At 42.7% G+C, this 21,034-nt stretch overlaps 1 protein-coding gene across 1 annotated transcript in view; it reads left to right on the forward strand.

Annotated features, from left to right (window-relative positions):
- The window catches only part of UST (uronyl 2-sulfotransferase), a 265,128-nt gene that overhangs the window by 154,014 nt on the left and 90,080 nt on the right, over positions 1-21,034 (forward strand). Inside the window, exons 3-4 of the mRNA XM_037156825.2 lie at positions 3,595-3,750; positions 13,498-13,577. Of these exons, the coding sequence (XP_037012720.2) occupies positions 3,595-3,750; positions 13,498-13,577 (236 nt within the window). The remainder of the gene's footprint in view (positions 1-3,594; positions 3,751-13,497; positions 13,578-21,034) is intronic.

Consider the following 21,034-nt stretch of genomic DNA (forward strand, 5'->3'; position numbering starts at 1 on the left):
GCAAATCCATTGGTCCACCAAAAGCAGGGTCGAATCAACTTGTTGCTCTTGTTCATTCTAACACCTTATCAAACATCAGCACATTGACTGGGCCTGCCTAAATTTGCCAGTTTCCAGGGCATTCCATAGGGTTCTTTTCAAAAGTGACTTAAAAGCCTCCGCCTGCATTTGAATGTTATTTTGTAATGGGGCCTGCTGTGTCCTCAGAAGTCACAAGACTAGGTCCAGAAGCTCTGTGTTCATGCTCTGCGGCTGTGTGAGTGTTTAGAGAAAGGGTAGAAATGGAGCCACAGTGTGGAGGGTAAGCCCTCCTTTCTTTTTACATATTATTGTAGATAGAGCTGAAGGAGTGATGCAATGATTCTTGTTTTTCTATGTGTTCTTTTTAAATAACGAACATTTATAACCATTATCGGGGAGCTTCCCACAAGATTAATGAAAAAATTGAAGTGAACATATTTTTAAAATCTAACTAACCAATAACCTAAAGTTAAACAATAGCTTTAGCTATTAGCAAAAGGGAGTAGATAGACACTAAGCCTGCTGCTATATTGATTGCCCAAGAAATTCAGGAGAAATTGTTTTCACCTATAGTTTCTAAGTAAGTACCTCAATTTTCTGCTGAAGTCTTCTAAGACATGCCTGTGCTCTCACCATGAAGTCGTTAGTATGCTGTAACTCACACTTCCAGGTCATCAATTCACCATAAGGAATTCTCGCCGGCTGTTCTGTGCTGTGCTCTATAGAAGGCAGGGGAAAATGCATTCACCCCAATCCTTAAGCAGTTTATTTCTCCCAAGACATTGACGCTGTGTTTACATCACAGCCGTCGTCCAGGCCCCAGCCCAGTTATTATAGGAAGTCCAGTTCTGCTTTCCTGGGTCATCACCTTGTAACCAAGAATGCGGTGATTTATCCGAACATCTGAACTTCTGTAGTTATGACAGAGAACAAGCTTTCCGAACACTGAATGACAGAACCATAATTAAAATGACCTATTACAATGACCATCTTTTTACTTTGATGACTTTTATTAGCATTTGACCAGAGAGATCAGCTGTATTTGAAGATTCCTGTGGTCTCATATTTTAGCAGAATCATTGTGTTAATTAGTGCTAAACAGTCCATTAAATCTCGCAGGCTGCCAAGAACCAATCCATGTCTCTTGAAGCTCTGTAATATGGACAAGGTGGGTTCTAGACACTTCGAGGACATTTACTAGAATGTCCTGATTGGCCTAAATAAACAAGGCTTTACTCATTAAAAAAAAAACATACTGGAAGAATTGTATCAACATGTACATGACTGGTTGAGTGATATAGACAATATTTATGGTTTACTTCAATGGCAATTAGCCTTTAAGCTCAAAATTTATGAAATGGCATTCTGCATAAGATTACCTATATTTATGGACAAAATTTCAAATGACATACCATAGACAAGTTTGGGGTATGTTTACATTTATACTGTGCTATATTATTTAGCTTTGGGCCTTTTTATGGCCTGTTATTAATATATGTTGAATAAAGGAAACTTTGAATTATCATTTGTTAGTTGTTCAAAGCTAGCATTCAGAAGGAAAATAATATTTTTACTGGGGATATAAATATTTAGTCTATAAAGATCATTGTAACTGAGCAATTAGAAAAAAAAAGGCATCTGTACTGGGAAAAAAAGAAGTAAAACTATCCCTGTTCGAAGATGACATGCTCATTTATATAGGAAATCATAAAAAATTGACATCTCCCCCCAAAAAACTATTAGAGCTGATAAATGAGTTCAGCAAAATTGCAGGATACTAGATTAATATAGAAAAATCAACTGTACTTCTATTAATGGCCAATCAATCCCAAATGAAATTAAGTAGACAATTCTATATATAATAGCATCAAAAATAATAAAAGGAGTGTAAGACTTGTACAGTGAAAACTGTAAATCATCAGTAAAACAAATTAAAGGAGAACCAAATAAGTGGAAAGCTGAGTCATGGATTGAAGACTATTAAGATGGCAGTAGTCCCCGGGTTGATCCACAAAATCAACACTCCCTCCGTCAAAATCTCACTTTTTTTTTTTTTGCAGAAATTGACAAGCTGCCCCTAAAATTCATATGGGAATGCAAGGGATCCAGAATAGTCAAAACAATCTTGAAAAAGAATAAAGTTGGAGGGACTCATTCTTCCTGATTTCAAAACTTATAACAAAGCAAAGTAGTACTGACATAAGGAAGAACATATAGATCCATGGAATAGAATTGAAAGTCTGAAAATAAACCCATACATTTATGGTTAGTGGATTTCCATTTCATAGTTAAATGGAGAAAGAATGGTCTTTTCAATAAAAGGTGCTGGGTTAGGCGGAAATTCACATGCAAAAGAATGAAGTCAGAGCACCAGCTCATACTGTAGACAAAATTAACTCAAAATGAGCCAATAAGCACATGGAATAGGCTCAACATCATTAGTCATCAAGGAAATGCAAATCCAGAACCACAGTGAGATACCACTTCACACCTGTTAGGACGGCTATAATTAAAAAACAAACAAACCAAGCAATAACAAAGGGCGGCAAGGATGTGGAGAAATGGGACGTCTTTTTGTTGCTAGTAGAAATATAAAATGGTGCAGCTGTATTAAAAAGAGTTTGGCAGTTCTTCAAAAAATTAATCATAGAGTTACCATGTGATCCAGCACTTTCACTCCCAGGATGTACTCAAGGTGAATCAAAAACAGATACCCACATAGAAACTTATATAAAAATGTCTGTAGCCTCCTTAACCCTACCAGCTAAAAAGTGAAAACAATTCAAATGTCCACCTACTAATGAATACATAAAGAAAATACAGTCTATCTGTACATATAGTATTATTCAGCCACATAAAGGAATCAAGTACTATGGATTCATACTCCAACATGGGTGAAACTTGAAAACACTTTGCAAAGTAAAAGAAGCCAGATATAAAAGACCACATATTGTATGATTCCACTTATGTGAGATGCCTTGAATGATACAGGCAAAACCACAGAGACACAAAGTAGATAGTTTCAAGAGACAAAAGTAGTGCGGGAAATGAACAGTGATTGCTAATGGGTATAGAGTTTCTCTCAGGATGAAGTGTTCTGGAAGTAGATAGCAGTGCTGATTCGCAAATTTGTGAGTCTACTAAATTGTACACTTTAAACAGATGAATTTTACTGTATGTAAATTATGTCTCAACTTTTTAAATTACTGTATTTTTCCTTGAGCACTCTATACATAAGTTCAATAAAGCATAATTATAACTTGCAAAAGAATATTATTAATGCACATATTTATATATTTTGCTCCTAAGGAAAAAAAAAAAGTTCCATGACCAGCCTCGTAGGTGGCATGGAATGTTACCAGTTTTAGGTGTCAGTGCAGATGGCAAGATGAGTCCAGCTTTTGTCTTGAGTGACACGGTGAAGGTAAATACAATTCATCGCTTCCATTCTCAGTTAGGTTCGTGTGACCCTTTTCATTAGACTGATGACACATTGGCTGTTCTGAAGTGCGGGGAAGAATCCTGAGTGTTTTAAGCCCAAAGTCTCACATTTGCTCTCTCGTTCTCCCCCAGGTGCTGCCTTTCCCGAGCCAGGTGGTATACAACAGAGTGGGCAAGTGTGGGAGTCGTACTGTGGTCTTACTTCTGAGAATCTTGTCGGAGAGGCACGGATTTAATTTGGTCACGTCAGACATTCACAACAAAACCAGGCTTACTAAAAATGAACAAGTAAGTTGTCTTTGACTACTTTACTTCAATTCATTTGCGTAATTAGTAGGTGCCTTAAAAGACTTCTTTCAAAGCCCTGACAAATGAATACCAGAGTGGCAATGTCATACTGTTATTTTTGCCAGAATGTGGAAGGAAGTTTAAGTGTTCTGGTGGAAGGAAGCCTGTAAGACAGGAAGTTTGCATGAAGGAATACTTTTGTTAGGACTGAAGGACCATGTATACTCATCATTGTCTATTTAGCTAAAAATAGCAATGCATAAATCTCAAATAGTTACACCTCTGACATCCTGACAGCAAAAATAAGAAAACTTTATTTTAATATTTCTTCTTTTGTGTTTGCTCACAAGTATTCTAGGTCTTTATGGTTGTAATAGAGAGAAAACCTTCTTTGGACCAGGAATCTGACAGGTGGATGGGGACATAAGCTTCTTGCCCTGATCAGCTCAGGGAACCTTGAACTTCCAAAGCAGCATTAGGCATATTCAGCAGTAGCAAAAGAATCATCCCATTTCCCCGAAACCGCCCTGCCCGAGCCATGCTCACAGACATCCTGGTGATGGAGTAGGAGTGTATTTTCTGCCCAGAAGCTGTGCACATAGACACTACTTTGTAAGCTCATACAAAAGCAGGGTCAGCAGTCTCTACTGGGGTGCTTTGCTGATGTAGAAAAGTCAGGCATTGTGCTCTCAAGGTCGTTTTAGAGGGTCAAGTTTGTTAACCCGTCTCACAAAGCTACTTCTGTGTCCGTAGATGCTTAGGATGGATGAGTAGCTGCCAGCACGTGTCAGGGTTTCCCAGAGAACAGAACCAGCAGGATGGAGATGTATATCCATCGATCAATTGGTTGATAGGTACAAAAAGTGATTTACTGTGGGAAACTGGCTCATGCATTAACAGAGGCTGAGAAATCCCATGATCTGCCATCTGCCAGCTGGAGACCCAGGAAAGCCAATGGTGTAATGGAGTTCAAAGGCCTGAAAACCAGGGGAGCCAGTGCTATAAATCCCAGTGAAAGTGTTAATGAGATAAGATGTCCCAGCTTAAACAGTGAGGCAGGAAAGAAAGCTAATTCCTCCTTTCTCTACATTTTGTGCTATTCAGGCCTTCAAGAGGTTAGATGCTGCCCCCACACACAGGCGAACAGTCCACGTTAGGATGTCCATGGATCCAAATACTAATTTCATCCAGACAGGCACACCCAGAATACTGTTTAATCCGGGGGCCCCTGGGCCAGTCAAAGTGACACATTAGCCATCACACCATCCGGTGAGCACATACGTTTGGGAGGTAAAGAAGGCACCTGGTTCACTGTCATGGAAATTTCCACCCACGTCCGCTTCTTTCTGACATAATCCTCCCCTCTGAGCCATTCAAAACCTCACATGCGAAAGGAAACGTGCAATGGCCCTTAGTTCTCTTTTAGCATGGGGGACAGCGGGGCTGTTTGTAAGACAACGACACAGCCAACAGTACTTGCTATAAGCCAATGTATTTAGTGTCTTCCACAATATAGAGATCAATATGCCCATTCCTTTGAAAATTCCCACTAAAGAGTCTCTGAGTATCGCATCTAAAAAGTCCTTTGCAATCAACAATAAATATTTTGAGGTTAGCCCTTGTAGATTCGGTAGCAGGTACTATATAGAAAAATTATATTTGGTGATATTTAAGGACATTGCATTTTATGAATAGCTTGAATAGTGGTAGGTTCTCAGATTTCTTTACCTGACTGACAAGCTAACATATTAATTAGTCTAGTCATGTCCTTTGGACTACTTGAAAAAAAGTAACTATACATTAACAGCCCATGTGATTGCAGTTTTATCATAATGATATAATTGGGTGTTCCTTTTCGTCTTGGGGTCTGCTTACCAGATTAGAGTTTGACATTGCTCACGTGTGGGAACTATGCCCAGGTCTCAGAAGCCTCATAAAACACAGCAGCTTGCTTCCGGTTCCCACTGCTGGTCGGGTGCCAACAGTACAGCCAGGTGACTCGAGTATTAGACATGAAGATGTTTAGGAATGCCCTAGAAGAGAGAGCACATGTAAATACTTTGTGTGGTTTTTAGACAAATAAGCCTCCTTGGTTTCCTATGAGGAAGCATCTTGAGAATGGAAACTATGGTTGCAACTATGGTTAAGAGAAGGATTTAGATCAAAAATTAACAGTGACTGACGACAGGTGTGGAAATTGCTACATCTAGGAAAGGGTTAAAGACAAAGTCATGTTTGTCCTCTAAAGCTGGAGTCAGCTCTCATGTGTTTGGAATGACTGGCTTGTCTGGAAGCCAGGGAATAGACTAGACGATCTTCTAAGGTTCTTTCCAGCCCTGTGATTCGGCGATATATTTATCCAGCTTCTAGTATGATCTGTGTATAGTGTAAGTTGAAACATTTCTGATTCCTGTGGTCAGGGTGAAATATAGTTCATTACTCAGTAACTCCAGATTCCTGGTAAATTATAAGGCAAGTTTTAAAAACTCCAGGGGAAGGTAAAGATACAGTAGGAAAAACAAATAATGCAGTTTCAATGTGAAACCAAACGACAGTGACGGCTGCCTCTCTGCCGCTCGCTGACCAGGCGGTGACACACACAGGGAGCCGGGAAATGCCATGACGAGAAACTGAGTTTGAAGTAGTTCAAGATTGTTTAAAGAAACTCTTTTCCTTATTATATGTATCCTTTTACCAAAGTTTCAAGGTGGATAGAACAAGCAGAGAAAAAAATATTATTTTAACCTAAAGTATTCAAGAAATAATTTGTGGTATGAATAGCTCTTCCTCTTGGTAATTTATTAAAGGAAAGGGGGGTGTGATTTAGCAGACGAGTTAAAAGTTTCGAGTCAGTGGTTCTGCACATTAAACACTAGAACTCTGAAAACGCGTTTCCATGGAGACATTGTTCTCTGGCGTTAATAACTGTTCTACTTCAGGTGCAGAATGAGGTAGGTTGGCTCCTGTGGGCTGGCCGGGGCCTCCGGCCACCATGGAGAACATTTATTTCATGGGAAAATGTGTTCTAAGTTCCAAACGAGTGACTTACAAATGAACTGTAGAATGGTATTCACTTATAAGACTTGGATTATCTATACCATTGTATTCATATGCAACTGCATCTGTCTGGCCAGTTGCAAGAGTCAAACTCACGTACATGCATGCGTTTCATGCCAAGAGGGTAGCTGTCACAAGATACACACACATTCCCTATCTCTCTGGCTCTGTCTGCTAAATTTTTTAAAAATTATTTAATGGAATAAGACACTGAAGGAATTATTAAAGAGGCAAGGGACTATGAAGACACCAAATGTTAAAATGCCTATAAAAACCCCATCACATCTGCCCTTAGAGGAATAGAAATACCTTAGAAGTTAACGCGAACTTGAGAAAACTCCGCCCCCCAGAAGAGCATGCGCAGCAGCTGCAGGCCCAGTGCCGGCCTGCCCTTCGCTGGGCGCGCAACACAAACCCCTGGGGCCCTCATTTCTTTTATGCTCTGAAACCAGATTTCAGTTTCTTGGGCTGGTTTAGATAATCTCTTGGAAAATGGAGACTTCATACAATTTGAAAGATAGGGAACTATTTTTCAGAACACATGGGGTATGATTTTCAAAAGACTTGTAACTATCTTTGCTAATGGTCTGGTGCTATTTTTCTGAAAATACTGCTCTTGGAACAATCAAGGCTAATGGGTAGCAGGCATATCACAGCCATGAGAATCCAAGACTGTTCATTCTTTTTGGAGAAAGGCAAAAATGGGAGCCCCAAAGTTTGAGAAAGCAAATCCTTTTACTATTTTTATTCATATTGAAGTTCCTCGGGATTGCAAATTGGAAACAACATCCACTCCATGCTAATTGTTTTACTACATTATTTTATTGAACTCTTCTGAACCTAAAACCATACAAGCTAGTGGGTATGAGATCCTATCTCATAAATCAGAAAACTGAGGCAACCAGATTGTCACTTTCAGGATAGAATAGAATACAACAGGATGACTACCCATGACACCTGAACTTGAACTTTAGCCCTCCGGAATCCAAGGGCCATTCTCCTAAGGCGTAGTGATCTGTTCTGGCCACACAGCAGAATCTCCAGCAAAGCCTTTCAAAACAGAGAGTTACAATGGCCCTTCTCCTGAAGTTTCCAGGGTAGAGTCCAAAACACATTTAAAAAAGTAATAGTAAAATGTCACATGATATTCTATAGTACAGAGAGGGTTAAGAATCCCTGTTAAAACTATCACATCGTTTTCCTAAGTGTGTTCCTGAGCATCTAAGAACTCTCAGACACTGAAAAAAAGAAAGGAAGTATCATGATTATATAAATAAGGGAAATGCTGCCTCTCTGTCCCCTCTAGGAGATTTGCAACAATTATTCACATTTTTCGAGACTGGGAATCCTTTCAATTAAAAACATTTGAAAATCTGTTTAACTGGCTTTCATCTAATATTTCCCAGTCTTAGTTGGCCAGGAAACTTTTTATAAGTGTTTGTGGCTCTCCTGTGCATCCCCAGCTGCACAGCGCTCCTTTCAGCAGCTATTTAGATGATCAGGATCTTGAAAAGTAGTCCAAAGGTGAAGGAAACGGAGAACCTACGCCCACATGCTCTAGGTTGCTTTAGCCTCCTGGTCAAAAACAGAATTTCTTTACAGTGTTTTCAGCTTCCCTCTCCCATGGCTCTGCTCTCTGCAAGCTCTTAAGTCTGACTGTGGCTATAAGGCAATTCAACTCCAAAAAAGAAAACCCCACCTGAAGAAACCATGGCAGGTTTGGAAAAGGCCCAGCGGCCACAGGGATCCCTGCCAGCCTTCCCTAAGGCAGGGTCAGCCAGCCTTCATGGAAAGGAAGGAGTTCCCTCACTCATTGTGAAGCAGGTCTCTTTACTGTGTCTTCATTCTGATGGCTGTTTATCGGGGACCTACCATTAATGCTGTGTACTGAGCATGAGACAACACACTAGATATGTGTGCATCTTGTCTCCAGCCTGTTAGGCAACTTTATTAGGGAAGTATCATCACCCCATTTTGGGGGAAGCAACAAGTGTTCGAGAAGAGTGTGGAAGACTGAGACCAGAAAATGAAGTTGGGTCAAATCCTGGAGAGCTTCGAACTGTTCAGTGGACAGGGCCATTAAAAAATGGTTCTTTGTCAAAATCTTCCTGGGAGATTCTTCACAACACATGTATCTCAGTCCTACTGCAAAATACTGAGTTAGACTCTTAATGGTGGAGCCCAGGTACTTGTGTCTTTGGGGGGAATCTCTTGAGGGGACCCCTACTCACCATTCTAGTGAGGACTCATTGCAGTAAAAGTTCTGATTATTAGAACGTTTTCATTTGATTAAAGTGAATCTGCCACAAAGCAAGGAAAAAAAGTTTTCCTTCACTCTTGAATCCCTCGAACCTCGGAAGATGTCATGTATCCACTGAAGTCTTCCTTCGTGAGTGGCATCTCCTCAGGAGCCTTTGCTTGAGACCTTTGGAAAAGTCTCCTTACAATGACCCTCAGAGTTTCCTGACTTGAGATTAGGAGGGACAATGTCCACAGGACAAGAGCTGTTCCCACTGAACCTTGGAATCAAGCCAAAAAAATTAGCGGAGTCCATCCCCAGGGGCCAGGCAGGGATGCGTTCACCTGGCTCTGCAAACAAGGTCTTGTCTTGGAATCCCATAAACTGAGTCTGCTAATGGAAACTCAGTGGAAATAAAGGGAAAAAGAGGAAGAAGCAACAAAGCCTGAAAATTAAAATACTTTCTCCTCTTTCCAATTACAGCTGGCAGATTGATTTTTCTCTACTATTCAGACCCAGCTTCTTTGCTTCGTTCATGTCATTCTGCCCCCTGGTGGACATAGTCTTCTTTGCAGGCATTGTTTGTTGCATGGACTGCACAGCCCTGTGAAGACCATCCTGCCCCTCCCATGCGGGGGGTAGAAGGGCCACCTGAGCCAACAGCCATCCTCCTGATCCTTGAGGTTAGAGAGCCACAGAGTTCCCCGGGCTACTCCTTGCAGAGCTTCGATGTGTTAGAAATGTATCTTTTCTTTCATTTAAGATGTTTTGCCAAATTACAGGACACCTAGATCTAGTTACTCCTAAGTGACACAAGAAACCAGACCAGAGCAGGCTCGTTACTGTGGGTGCGGCAGGCTTGTCCTAAAGAAGCCGGGAGCCAGGCCTTTGCACTAGCCCGCTGTGTTTGTAGCGCTGCAGGTAGAGGCTTTGTCTTCTACCTTCCCGGTGAGAATGAAAGCAAAAGATTAGAAACTCCTTCCTGGCACATCCTCCGCATTATAAATTCTGTCTGGTTCTGGCCTTTTTGAAGGTCCTAAATTCTATCTCATTCTCAGATTCACTATGATTTAACTCCTTCCGGCAGATACATTTCATTACGTGGTTATCTCCTTTTTTAAAAGCATTTTAAATTCATTCCTGCTCTTGTTACAAGATGTGCTGTTTCCCACCGAGAACAAATATCCTCACTGATAGTTTAATGTTTTTACTTTTTATTATTAATGTTTTTGCACCTGCTATAACTTCCTTTCAATTTTCAGCACCTTACCTGAAAGGTAGAGAAGTTATATTCCTATAAACCCTCTTTATTCTCCAGACTTACTTTGCTAACCAATCCCCACCACCTGTTGTAAGAGGTAGATCAAGTAACAGTGGGAGGAGTGAGGGGATTGCAGCTCAGTGACAGAGAACAGGGTTTCTGGTGTCAGACGGACTCGAATTCAGGCTCCACTGTTTCTCGTGGTGAAGCCTCACACCATCCATGTAGCCTTTCTGTGCCTCAGTGTCTTCACGTATAAACGTGGATAATAATGCTTAACTCATGGAGTCGTGTGAGATAAAGTGATGTCATGCATATAAGAAGCTTCTAGGTACAGTCACTTCCAGGTACAGTGGGTGGCCCAGGGGCCACTCAGAAAACGGTAGTTTGTTTGGCATTATGTCCTAGGTGTTGTAATAATCAAACGGTCAGCTCCACTGGGGTAATGGATGTACAGGTTCGTCCGAGGAAGGCTGAACTCATTGCTTGGATGATAATTCTGTCTTCAGTGAACTATATATTTCTTGACTCCAAAAACACTTTTTAAGGGGGGCATCTTTCTTGCATAAACAATTGTGGGGGGCATGTGTTCTGTGCAGGTGACTGGGTGTGTTTTGCTGGGGGGATAAGTCAGGCCTGCCCACAGCCCTCCAGGGGCATCCAGTCTGGTGTGAAGCTGGCGCACAAACTCAACTCTAATGTAACAGAAAAAGCACACGTCCTGAGAAACCCTCAAAGGGCTGTGAAAAGTCAAAGAAGGCAACGTCATTTCCAGCCAAAGATGTTCAAAACCAAACCTGTCTCCCTCACTTCTGCAGCTGGACACTGAGCTCAACAGATTCTTCCTGCTTAACATCCCTAAACCAATTCATCTGTCTTCATTTCATTGACCTCGCTTAGGGGTTCTTAAATTTTTATGCCTTAGAACCTCCTGGAGGACTTGTAAAATACAGATTGATGGACCCAAGCCCCAGAGTTTCTTCTAATTCCGTCGGTCCGGGGTAGGACCTGAGGTTTTGCATTTCTACAAGTCTCCAGTTGATGGCTGTAATGCTGCTCTGGGGGCCACAGTAAGAAGTGCTGTCTTAGTTCGGGATCTCATCGTTTCCTGTCGGGATTGTTGACCTTTCTTCCTAGCTAAGCTTTCATCTCTGATCCTTATCTTCATTCTTCGCATTCATCCACCTTGACCTTAGACCTGAGGAAAAAAGAGAAAATCCTCCTGTGGACCACTAGTTGCCACTAAGAATGGGGAAAGTCTCAGTGTTTGTGAAAACCATCAAATGACAGCCAGAACACAATGCCCTAACCCTGTGCTGTGGTTCTTCACAAGTGGCTTCACCATTTGGTGTGCAGGACGAGACGGATGACAGCTGCAGTGACTGCACCTCCCCCGACTTTACTGTACTGATGCAGTAAACACGCACATGAATACCTGTACGCTATGTTTAAACATATGTCTAGAGAGAGTTATGCATTGTCACTGCTGATCAATTTCTCCCTGTGAAGCAGACAGTTTTATGCCTATTATGACACTGTTCTCAGACTCTAACCACTACTGTTCTATCATTAAGTTTAACACGTTGACATGTGCTTGGGGAAGGTAATATAATGTTGAATACATGAAAGAAATGGTTTTCTATGGGATCTGTTTTTCCAGCCTTCTTGTATAATACTCTGGGGCGTTCTCATATTCTTCTTATGTGTGTGGAGAAATACCTGAATAAAAATAATCTAGAGATTAAGACATTAAATGGTGTTTTCTATTAAACATACACACAGGAAAGACTTATGTTTCTAAGCAGACATCCTTGGGGACAGTTGCGTGTGCTTCCAAATAGATAATTCTATTGGTAGAGCCATCAAAAATCAAAATTTGCAGTGCGACCCGACAGGAAGATTTATTACGAAAAACAAGTACCAGGGCATGGGGGGGGGGTGCTGTAGAGAATAAACAGCAGATAAAGAGGCAGAATTCAATTTCCTTTTATGCTCAAGCTCCGGCAGAGTGTTATTTACTTGTGCCTGCCATGAGCAAACAAAAGCACAGGGTGTTGAAACTGCAAGCCATTCACTTTGAAAATTCAATTTCATACCTTCAAACAATCGCCCTGTGGATATCTAATAGAAGGAGCCGGCATCAAGAGTAGCATCGGCCGGCGTTAATTGACTGCACAGATATTTCCTGTGCGTTTGTTTGTGTGCGTCACCCTGCGCCTGGCACGAGGGGCGCAAGGCAGGCCCAGCTGCATGAGGCAGCCTGGGGTCCAGGCTCCGGTTTTATTGTTGCTGCTGCCGCCACCGCGGTGACCACGTGAATGCCCGGTTTTGTTTCCAGTTTTCAACCTGAACTAATTCATAAAATATGAAACGCCGTACTTGTGATGTGCCTCCAAGAGTAGCCGTTTTCAATGTGCCTCTTAAAAATTCCGCAGCGTGTCCGTTTTGACGGGGCCAATTAGAAAATCGAAGGAAAGTCAGCTTCAGGAAGCCAGGGAGTTATAAGAACGCTTGGAATTTCTAACAGATTTTACCAAATGTTTTCTGCATCATGACATGTTCCAGAAGATCATAAATGTTAGTCTATACCAATATAAACTACTCTTTGCCTTGCCGATAACTGCAAATAAATAGTTCAGATGACCACCCACCAAAAAACCAAGAAGTTTGGGAGATTTGCATGTTTCCTATGAAGTATTTGCTTTACCGTAAATGTTTGTACTCAGAAAAATAATAATACGTTGCTGCATTTTACTTGCACTTTTCAATTCTGCAGAACAAGTTTCAAGTGAGTCTGCATAACCCCAGTGATATCATTATAGAAATATAAAATAATGATTAACCTCTTGTCTTGATTTGACTTTAATGGGAGGGGATTAGAGGCGTTTTCTTATTTGCATTTTTGAGCAGCAATACACTGACATTGCCAGTTAAAATTAATTCATCTGTCACATTGTTTTCATGGTAGCAATCAACTATATTAAATTCAGGGCTATAAATCTGGATGGCTCTGTTTTATTCAGTGAGAAGCCCTCAGTAAAGTTCATAAATGTTGCACAAAACACAGCTGTTTGGCTCTGGTCCAGGAGGTAATATGTGGCTATGCGAGAAGTTGGGGAGGCAACCTTTAGCTTAATGTAGCTTGGAAAGTTAGATCCTACATATGCTAATTTTGTACTTTTTTTAATAGATGGAACTGATTAAAAATATAAGTACTGCCGAACAGCCCTATTTATTTACTCGACATGTTCATTTCCTCAACTTCTCAAGGTAAGATATTTTCCAGTTTAATGGTTCTTTCATCTCTTTTCAGCCCTTCCACTCCTTCTAACAATTACTTTAACATCTACCTTCATGCCCTTGAAAAGACATTTTTTAATCCTGTTATTTTCACTATGGAGGGACCAAACTTTGAAATATTTGGACACAAGCTTCATTTCTTTCTAGAATACTAATCTCAAATCTTAGAAAAAGTTGAAATTATTTTTAATAAGAAGCCGTTTGACCTGATAGGGTATTTTTTTTTGTAAGTCGTATTTTGTATTGAAAGAGTAACTTAAGAGGTAAGACGATTATTTTAACAGAAGTATTTTATGGTACATTTTTGTACAACTTGAAGCCACATAGGACTCTGGGAATGACTGAATGGTGGAGTGATGTGTATTTTATAGAATCCAAAACACTGGTACACTGGCCTCTTTGCCTACCTTTTTCATAGTCTCCGGTTCTTCCAAACTTTGCATGTTTGACGGTAAGGGGGTATTTTAGGAAGCTCTTTTCTCTCCAGCTACAGGGACTTTCCGAATTTAGGAGACCCTCAATTTGTAGTGGCAAACTGCGAGCTCTGGGTATTCTCTTCCCCAGAGAGTCATTTGCATGGGTTCCCTGGTCACCATGCTTTGCTGTGAATTGGGAGTTCTCACATTCTTCCCCTCTTCTGGCTGGCCCACGTCTGAGCTCACAGTTGTATCCCTGGCAGAGCACTGGGTCCAGGGACAGATCTGCTGACCAGCCCTGGGCCCTGGGCCTTCCTCATCAGCCAACTGACCAGCACATCCCTCATGTTTACTCCCGTGGGGATACAGGGCCTCACAGGTCTGTGGGAGAGCGCCAGATTGTCCTGGGGGCTGGTGCTGACCCAATGGTCCTCAAGACCCAGGCACCCAGGCAGGCGCTGAGTATTCCCAGCTCCCAAGTTCACACAGGCTGGGCACAGCTGCCTGGCCACTCACACAGGCTGGGCGCAGCTGCTTGGCCACTGGATGCCTAACAACATAAGGGGGTGGAAGAAAGTTTCAGCCTTCAAAGGACTTCCCTGCTGTGCAGCCGGCACAGTGCAAATTAAGTGTGAAGAGAAGGAGATTCAGCAAAGAAGTCACTGAGCTGCAGAGAGGAGTTTTGGCCTTATCTTTGAAAGCAAGCTTCCCCTGGTGTCCGGGCTGCCCAACCGATAACCAGGGTCCCCTTGGACAGAGACAAGGTGACTAGGACACCTGCAAAATCATCCTCTGTGGCCATAGTGCTCCGAGCTGGCGTGTGTTTCCAACCACATGTATAAACTTACTTGCTCCTGGATTAGCTGAGGTATGCGCCCTTCCTCTCACTTCCAGTTGGCCAAGAACATATAATTCCACATAATTAGATAATGAGGACTCGTTAGCTATTTCGGGCATTGCAGTTTATTATTGCAGAGCGCTGAGCTTAGCCCCTCTGACCCCACTCGTGAGCTTCCGTCTGCATCACCCAGGATGTCCTACAACCTCCTCGTTCCTTTAACTCTTGCTTCAGGGTCAACTCTTGACAACCAGAACAAATTGCAATGCAGCAGATTTTAATAATGAGCTCAGGACAGTGCAACATTCCCACAACAAGCCAAAGCCCGTATCTTAATCGGATCAGCAGAGCTGGGCACAGTGCGGGGAACTGTATTTTTATCATGGCCTCCAATGTCAAAAGTGTGTTTAAGAGTTTAATGCTGATTAACTTAATTGTGAAAGAAAACCTATCGATAAATATCTTTAGGAAACAGCACATCTGCAGAAAACAGTGTTGGCCCAGGTGTTAGACTTTCTCACCGGCCATGATTCAGGACGAGCGATTTAACCTCTTGGGGGGAGGGTCTCTGGTTTTCTATCTATGAAGTAGAGACAGTTCCTGCCCACTACAACCTTATAGGGATGCCCTAAACACAGGAAGGAGAAAGCCTTCCAAGTTCCTTGGAAAGAAACATATTCTGTGTATGCGAAGTGGCCTTTGAAAGGCATTTGGGTCAGGAGTCGGTCTGAGCCCACAGGGTGGCTCCTGTGGGTCACCCCACCCCCACCCGTGTCTCTATGTAACCCTCAAATACAGGGCCCAGCACTTGCTGGTATCTCCTTTCTCCATTCTGTTTTGTCCAATTGAACACGTGTTTATGGAGGACATTCTGTCTTCTATATACCGCCCTAGGACCGGGCTTCTGCAGGGAACAGGAAACATTTCCCATGCCTTCATGTAATGGTAAACTCTTCTTCCATTAAGGAAGAAGTGGCAATAAAGTGTGATGACTTAAAGAGAAAGAGTCACAGGGTCTCCCTGAGAGAAAGTGGAAGGTAAGACCTCCCCCACCCCCCCGGAAGAGGAAGTCTGGAAGGCATTGTGAGCAGGAGCCATTGCTGCTGGGGTGTGAGGGGGGGGCAGACAGCCTGAACGGGAAGGGCCTTGGCAGCCCAGGAACTAGCCTGAGCCACAGTTGACGGACAGAAGAAGGATGGAGAAGAGCTGAGTCCATAGGAGCCAAGGCAGGGACACCCTGCAGGGAGATGGCAGCCCAGAGCTGGAGGCAGGAAAAGGTAGAGACCCACCTGATCAGCTTTGCCCCTTTAACAAGCTCACGCCCTCTTCCCATCTGAGGCCTTGGGTACATGACCTCCATAAACAGGGCACAGCTTTCATACATTACAAGACAAAGCGATACTCACAAAATGTGGGAAGTTAAAAATTATTTTTTCTTTTTCGAGGCAATAGCTTTATTTAAGGAAAAAGTCTTAGGTGTAAGTGATAAAGTGTGAGCATACAAAGAAAACCCCAAAATGCACAATCAGAGAAAAACAACTAAGTTAGGGCTTGTTAAGAGGACTTCCACGTGATTTAAAAATGAGTTCTGTGTTTCGAATTGTAAGGCACAGAAATAACTAACTGCCCCTAAGAAGCCTATCCTAACCTGTGCTGATAGGAATGTTGATAGGTTTGTTTCGAGAGAATAAAGTTATTAAGAGAAGAATTGATACCTCAACCCAATATTCTTTGTTGATATTTTATTTCTAATCTTTCTTACATTTTTAACATGTCACAAGGTACTTGCCTGTGAGCAAAATATAAGAAAGTCTAGCTTTTCTCCCAATGCCGCCTTTTGCACCTAAATGTCCTAAACTTCTAAAAGGTGTGGCATTATACCAAAATGAATTGCCCCTTCATTATTTTCCATTATTAAGAATGCCATTAATTTTGGCATTCTTACCTTGAAGTTAAGACATTCTAAGTGATGCAAAATATTATCCCATGAGCTTCTGGCTCTTCAATAGGTGAATCATTTTATTTATTCATTATTTAGACATCTTTCTCTGTCCCTCATTTTCCCTTGTTGTAGAACTAGAAGGAACTGTTTTGCCACACCCAGTCTTATTAATACAACTATGAAATCCAGTAGGACCAGACCAATGCAGTGTGTTTGTAGTTACGTCAGGGTATGGATTTGGGAAGTCCTCCACATGAGCCAGAAAAGAGTTTTCTACCCGGACCACCAGATAATTGAATCCAAATTACCTTGGTCTAAAGGACGCAGCCCTTTCCTGTAGTGTTTAAGGAAGAGTTTTAACATTTGCATACTACGGTTTCATGTGTCTGTTCCCAGTTGTCAGAGTAACTTCAAGAACTATAACTTTTGAAAAGGTTCGACTTCCCAACATGGACAGTATCTCTTTAAGTTTGTCTTAGATCGACATGCTGGAGAGAATGTGATAGAATTCAGTTTGTCTTAGATGCACTGGCTGGAAAGAATGTGACAGACAGTTCAATTTGTCTTCCTCTTGCCCCCACTTTTTGTTTGTTTGTTTGTTTTCCAAGCTTTTGCAGGGAGAGGCAGTCATTCTTTTTCCAGTTTCCAATTCCTCTCAACCCCCAACTTGGGTCTTGCACAGAAAACATTGTGAAGCTTTGCGTCAGAGCTGAGTGCTATCAAAATAGTCCAAGCGAAAAATAGGAGATAGCAATACGCCAAATAATTTCAAACTATTGCCTCACTAAGCCACTTCTCACCCATGACCCCCTCACCCCTCACCCTCCTCTGCACCCATTACTATGTAGTCTTTCATCTCAGATGGTGGCTCCAATACCAACACTAACTTGAAAAGCAAAACATTTAAAACTCAATCAGTCACTAGGGAAGCAGGCAGGGTGAAATGAGCAAAGGGGGGAGTGTTTTGTGCACTTTCTTTCTTTCCTTAAAGGCAAGTCTTAATTATCGACATGAACAAAGCCTGTCCTCTGATGGCATTACTTAGCAAAGCAAATCAGACCTTGCTAACTCTGTAACCCGTTCGGGTTTCCACATCCGACTTCTAAGTGTTGGCTTTGTTTCTCTTCTCGTTAGCGAAGTGATCATTTCAGTTCTGCGCCCTGCAGATCATGTGTAGCAGTAACAGAAGCCTCCAACTTTGACGACAACGCTACTACACACTTTCTTTACTTACTTCAGCAGAGCCCAGAAGTTTGATTGGAAAATGAGAGATTTCTCCCAGTTTACCCTATTGAAACACAGCAGAACTAATCTTCCTGAAATGGCCCTTCCTTCCCTACTTTTCTCACCCCACTCTACAGGAAGTGGCCCTCCACTACCCATCAGTCCTCTGGCTCTGCTAACCCATTAAGATCAGCATAACCTGGACTAGCCCTGAGCTCACCTTCCTGCACGCGAGGAAGGACCTCCCTCCTGGTCATGTACTTACTTCCTGTCTCATCAAGTCATCTTCCTGTCTGAGCAAGAGCCCTAACTCCAGTGGCACAACTGCCCCCCTCCCATTACCCCATTGGTCTCTACTTCCTACTGAGTAAATGTGCCCCCCCATCCAGGGAGTAGAGAGTAGCTCAGTCTCTTCTGCCTGTATTTTGCGATGGGCGGCTCTATCCTGGGCAGCCAAAATGAAGTGTCCCCTCATTAGGGTTGTGAGGACAGAGCATGGACCTCCCACCCCATGAGTTGGCCCATTACTGGGATTAGCTTCCAGCAAAGGACCATTTAGTAACCATCTCTACTCTCTCCCCCACCCAGGCAGCTCCGCCTCCTGCCCCCCTTTCGTATCCTTTCCCACGTTCAAGTGTCTCCTCCCTCACTGGCAGGGATCAAAGCAATGCACCTCTATCCTTGGGTACTTTCCATCTTTTACTGTAGGTAACGCAGCGAGGGTAACTTCTACTTTCAGGCCAGAGGTTGGAAGGAAGGTAAACTTTGGGTGGAAGGTGGTTACTACAGGCTGGGAGAAGGAGGGCAAAGGAGACTTATTGTGTAATGGGCACAGAGTTTCTGTTGGGGACACTCAGAACCTTCCAGAGATGGTTGTTGATAAAAGCACACCTAAAATTCTCAGCCAAGTGCTTTATGTAGCTAATCAAAAAGGTGACAAATGTCCATGTGTTGATCGATTGAGGTGGCAGTATGGGGCACAGGTTGAAGAAAATGCTCAGAATTTAAGAATTCATGAGAAAAATGAGAAACATGCAGTTATTATTCCTAGAGAATTATATGTTGCTTTGGATCTTTGTCTTCTCAGCAATCAAAAGAAAACAAGAATATGATAAATTGACAAAGAGTCAGAAGGAGACCCACAGGGGTGATTGAGCATTGATGACTATGACCTGTGAAGAAATAAACGTCAAAGAAATTGGAAATACCTGCTATTTTAGGGTGATTTAAAAGAGAACTTCAGACACGCGGCCATTATTGTGGTGACCAAGGGACAAGCAGGTGTGTCGTTAAGTGAGAAACAAAACTGTGGCCTGACTCTGCGCCCTCCCGTTAGTGCGACACGGGGCCTGTCAACGGCTGCGGCCACCACAGTTGTTTAGGGCTCGACAGAAACCGAATTAGAGCCATAGATTATAACTGGAAGGGAAATAAGTCTCAAGACAAACACTAAAGGAGTTAAAATACACACACAAAAGTTCAAGAAATTGAAATTGAAGCTGAAAATGCTAAAAGCTGTAAAAGCACATGAAGAGAAGCTGATCCTTTGTGCAGAGTGGAAAATTAGGAATTTGAGTGAGTATAACAAAGACTCGTCAACTGTCAGGTTGACCTGTCAGGTGGACTCCACAGGGACGCTGTGGACTCTCCTCTCAAGGGTTTTAACGCTGAGGCGGTGGGATGTGGGGCGGGGCACAGACTGCATTCTTCCCCTGCAATGAAACCCAGCAGTAGACACCAGGTTCAGGTGACTCAGGGACCTTCTAAGAGGGACCAGGAATTCTGCGTAGAATTTAAAAGTTACTGAGGGGTAAAACTGACGCTGAGAGAGAACGGAATTAGGATGAGAAATCAGTATCTCTTCCCGGGCACTGAGACACAGAGCAGCGGTTTCCCACCCTCTTTGGTGTAGCTGACGCGCCTCCCTGATTTCGGCAATTTGGGAGGGAGCCCTGTGTCCTAGAAAACAGCCGAGGATTGGCAGGCCAAAACTGTTATCGCTGTCACTTTCTGGACAGGACAAGGTGTATATCAGACACTCCTCTGGCAGAAATTTCTAGAGAGACTATTATATTACCTGATACTAGACAACAAATTCTTCAACTATCAAAAACTTCTATTTTGGAAAATTAACCTGGAATTCTTCCATTAAGTTGCAATTGCAAAGAGGAGCAAGCCACCGCTGCTCAGAAAGCCTCGTCAGGTCGCCCAGCTGTGGCTTCCCAGGGGGAACATCTCAGAGTGGGGAGCTGTGATTGTGTCCCCTGAGTGGACAGCTCTGCTAACTGGTGGTGACAGTCATTCTCCGTGTGGCCTGGAAGTACGGTTGAGGGTTTTAAAAGCATGATGCAATTTCCGAGGGCTTAACTACATTCACATCTAGTGTTTGTGCTTCATCGTCCTGTCCCTAGAATTGTTACTTTCATCACTATTTACCGTAGGTAGGACTAATTTAGAAGGGGAAGGTGCATCTGGAATGGTGGTGGTTAGCTGGGGGCGGCACAGCTGACTTCTGGGACGAGTTCATTGTTCTTCGGGTGGCATGAATGTCACCTTGTGTACATCTGAGAACTGACGAGTTTGCTACTGGCAGAGTTCCCCTTATTCACGGGTAACGAGTTTTCCAATGTGGGATATTCAGGGTTCCAGAATACCATTCACATGTCCTGGTGCATGGAATTCCACTGCTGGAGAGTCATGTCTTTTTCTTTGTATTTTTCTCTATGAAGATTCTGTTTTAAAATGCAAATGAGCTGAGGGAAGCACTGTGTGAATTAATACACGAGAAAGGATTGGTGCTGTGTGTCTGCTTTCCTTGGACAGCAGAGCCCTGTGACATTGGCAGAAACGTGCAGGCATTCATTTCTTCATGGTTGAGCACCTACTGTGTGCCACGCACTGTGCTCAGTGACATTGTTCCTGGCTCCAGCAGGCCCACAGTCTGATGGGAGAGGCTAGAGATAGGACTTGGAGCCAAAGGATGGACGTTAGGACAGAGTTTGTTGCT

Source organism: Artibeus jamaicensis, unplaced genomic scaffold, assembly GCF_021234435.1.
Source record: "Artibeus jamaicensis isolate MK-2021 breed Jamaican fruit bat unplaced genomic scaffold, CSHL_Jam_final contig_3176, whole genome shotgun sequence".
In the NCBI taxonomy this organism is placed as follows: Eukaryota; Metazoa; Chordata; class Mammalia; order Chiroptera; family Phyllostomidae; genus Artibeus; species Artibeus jamaicensis.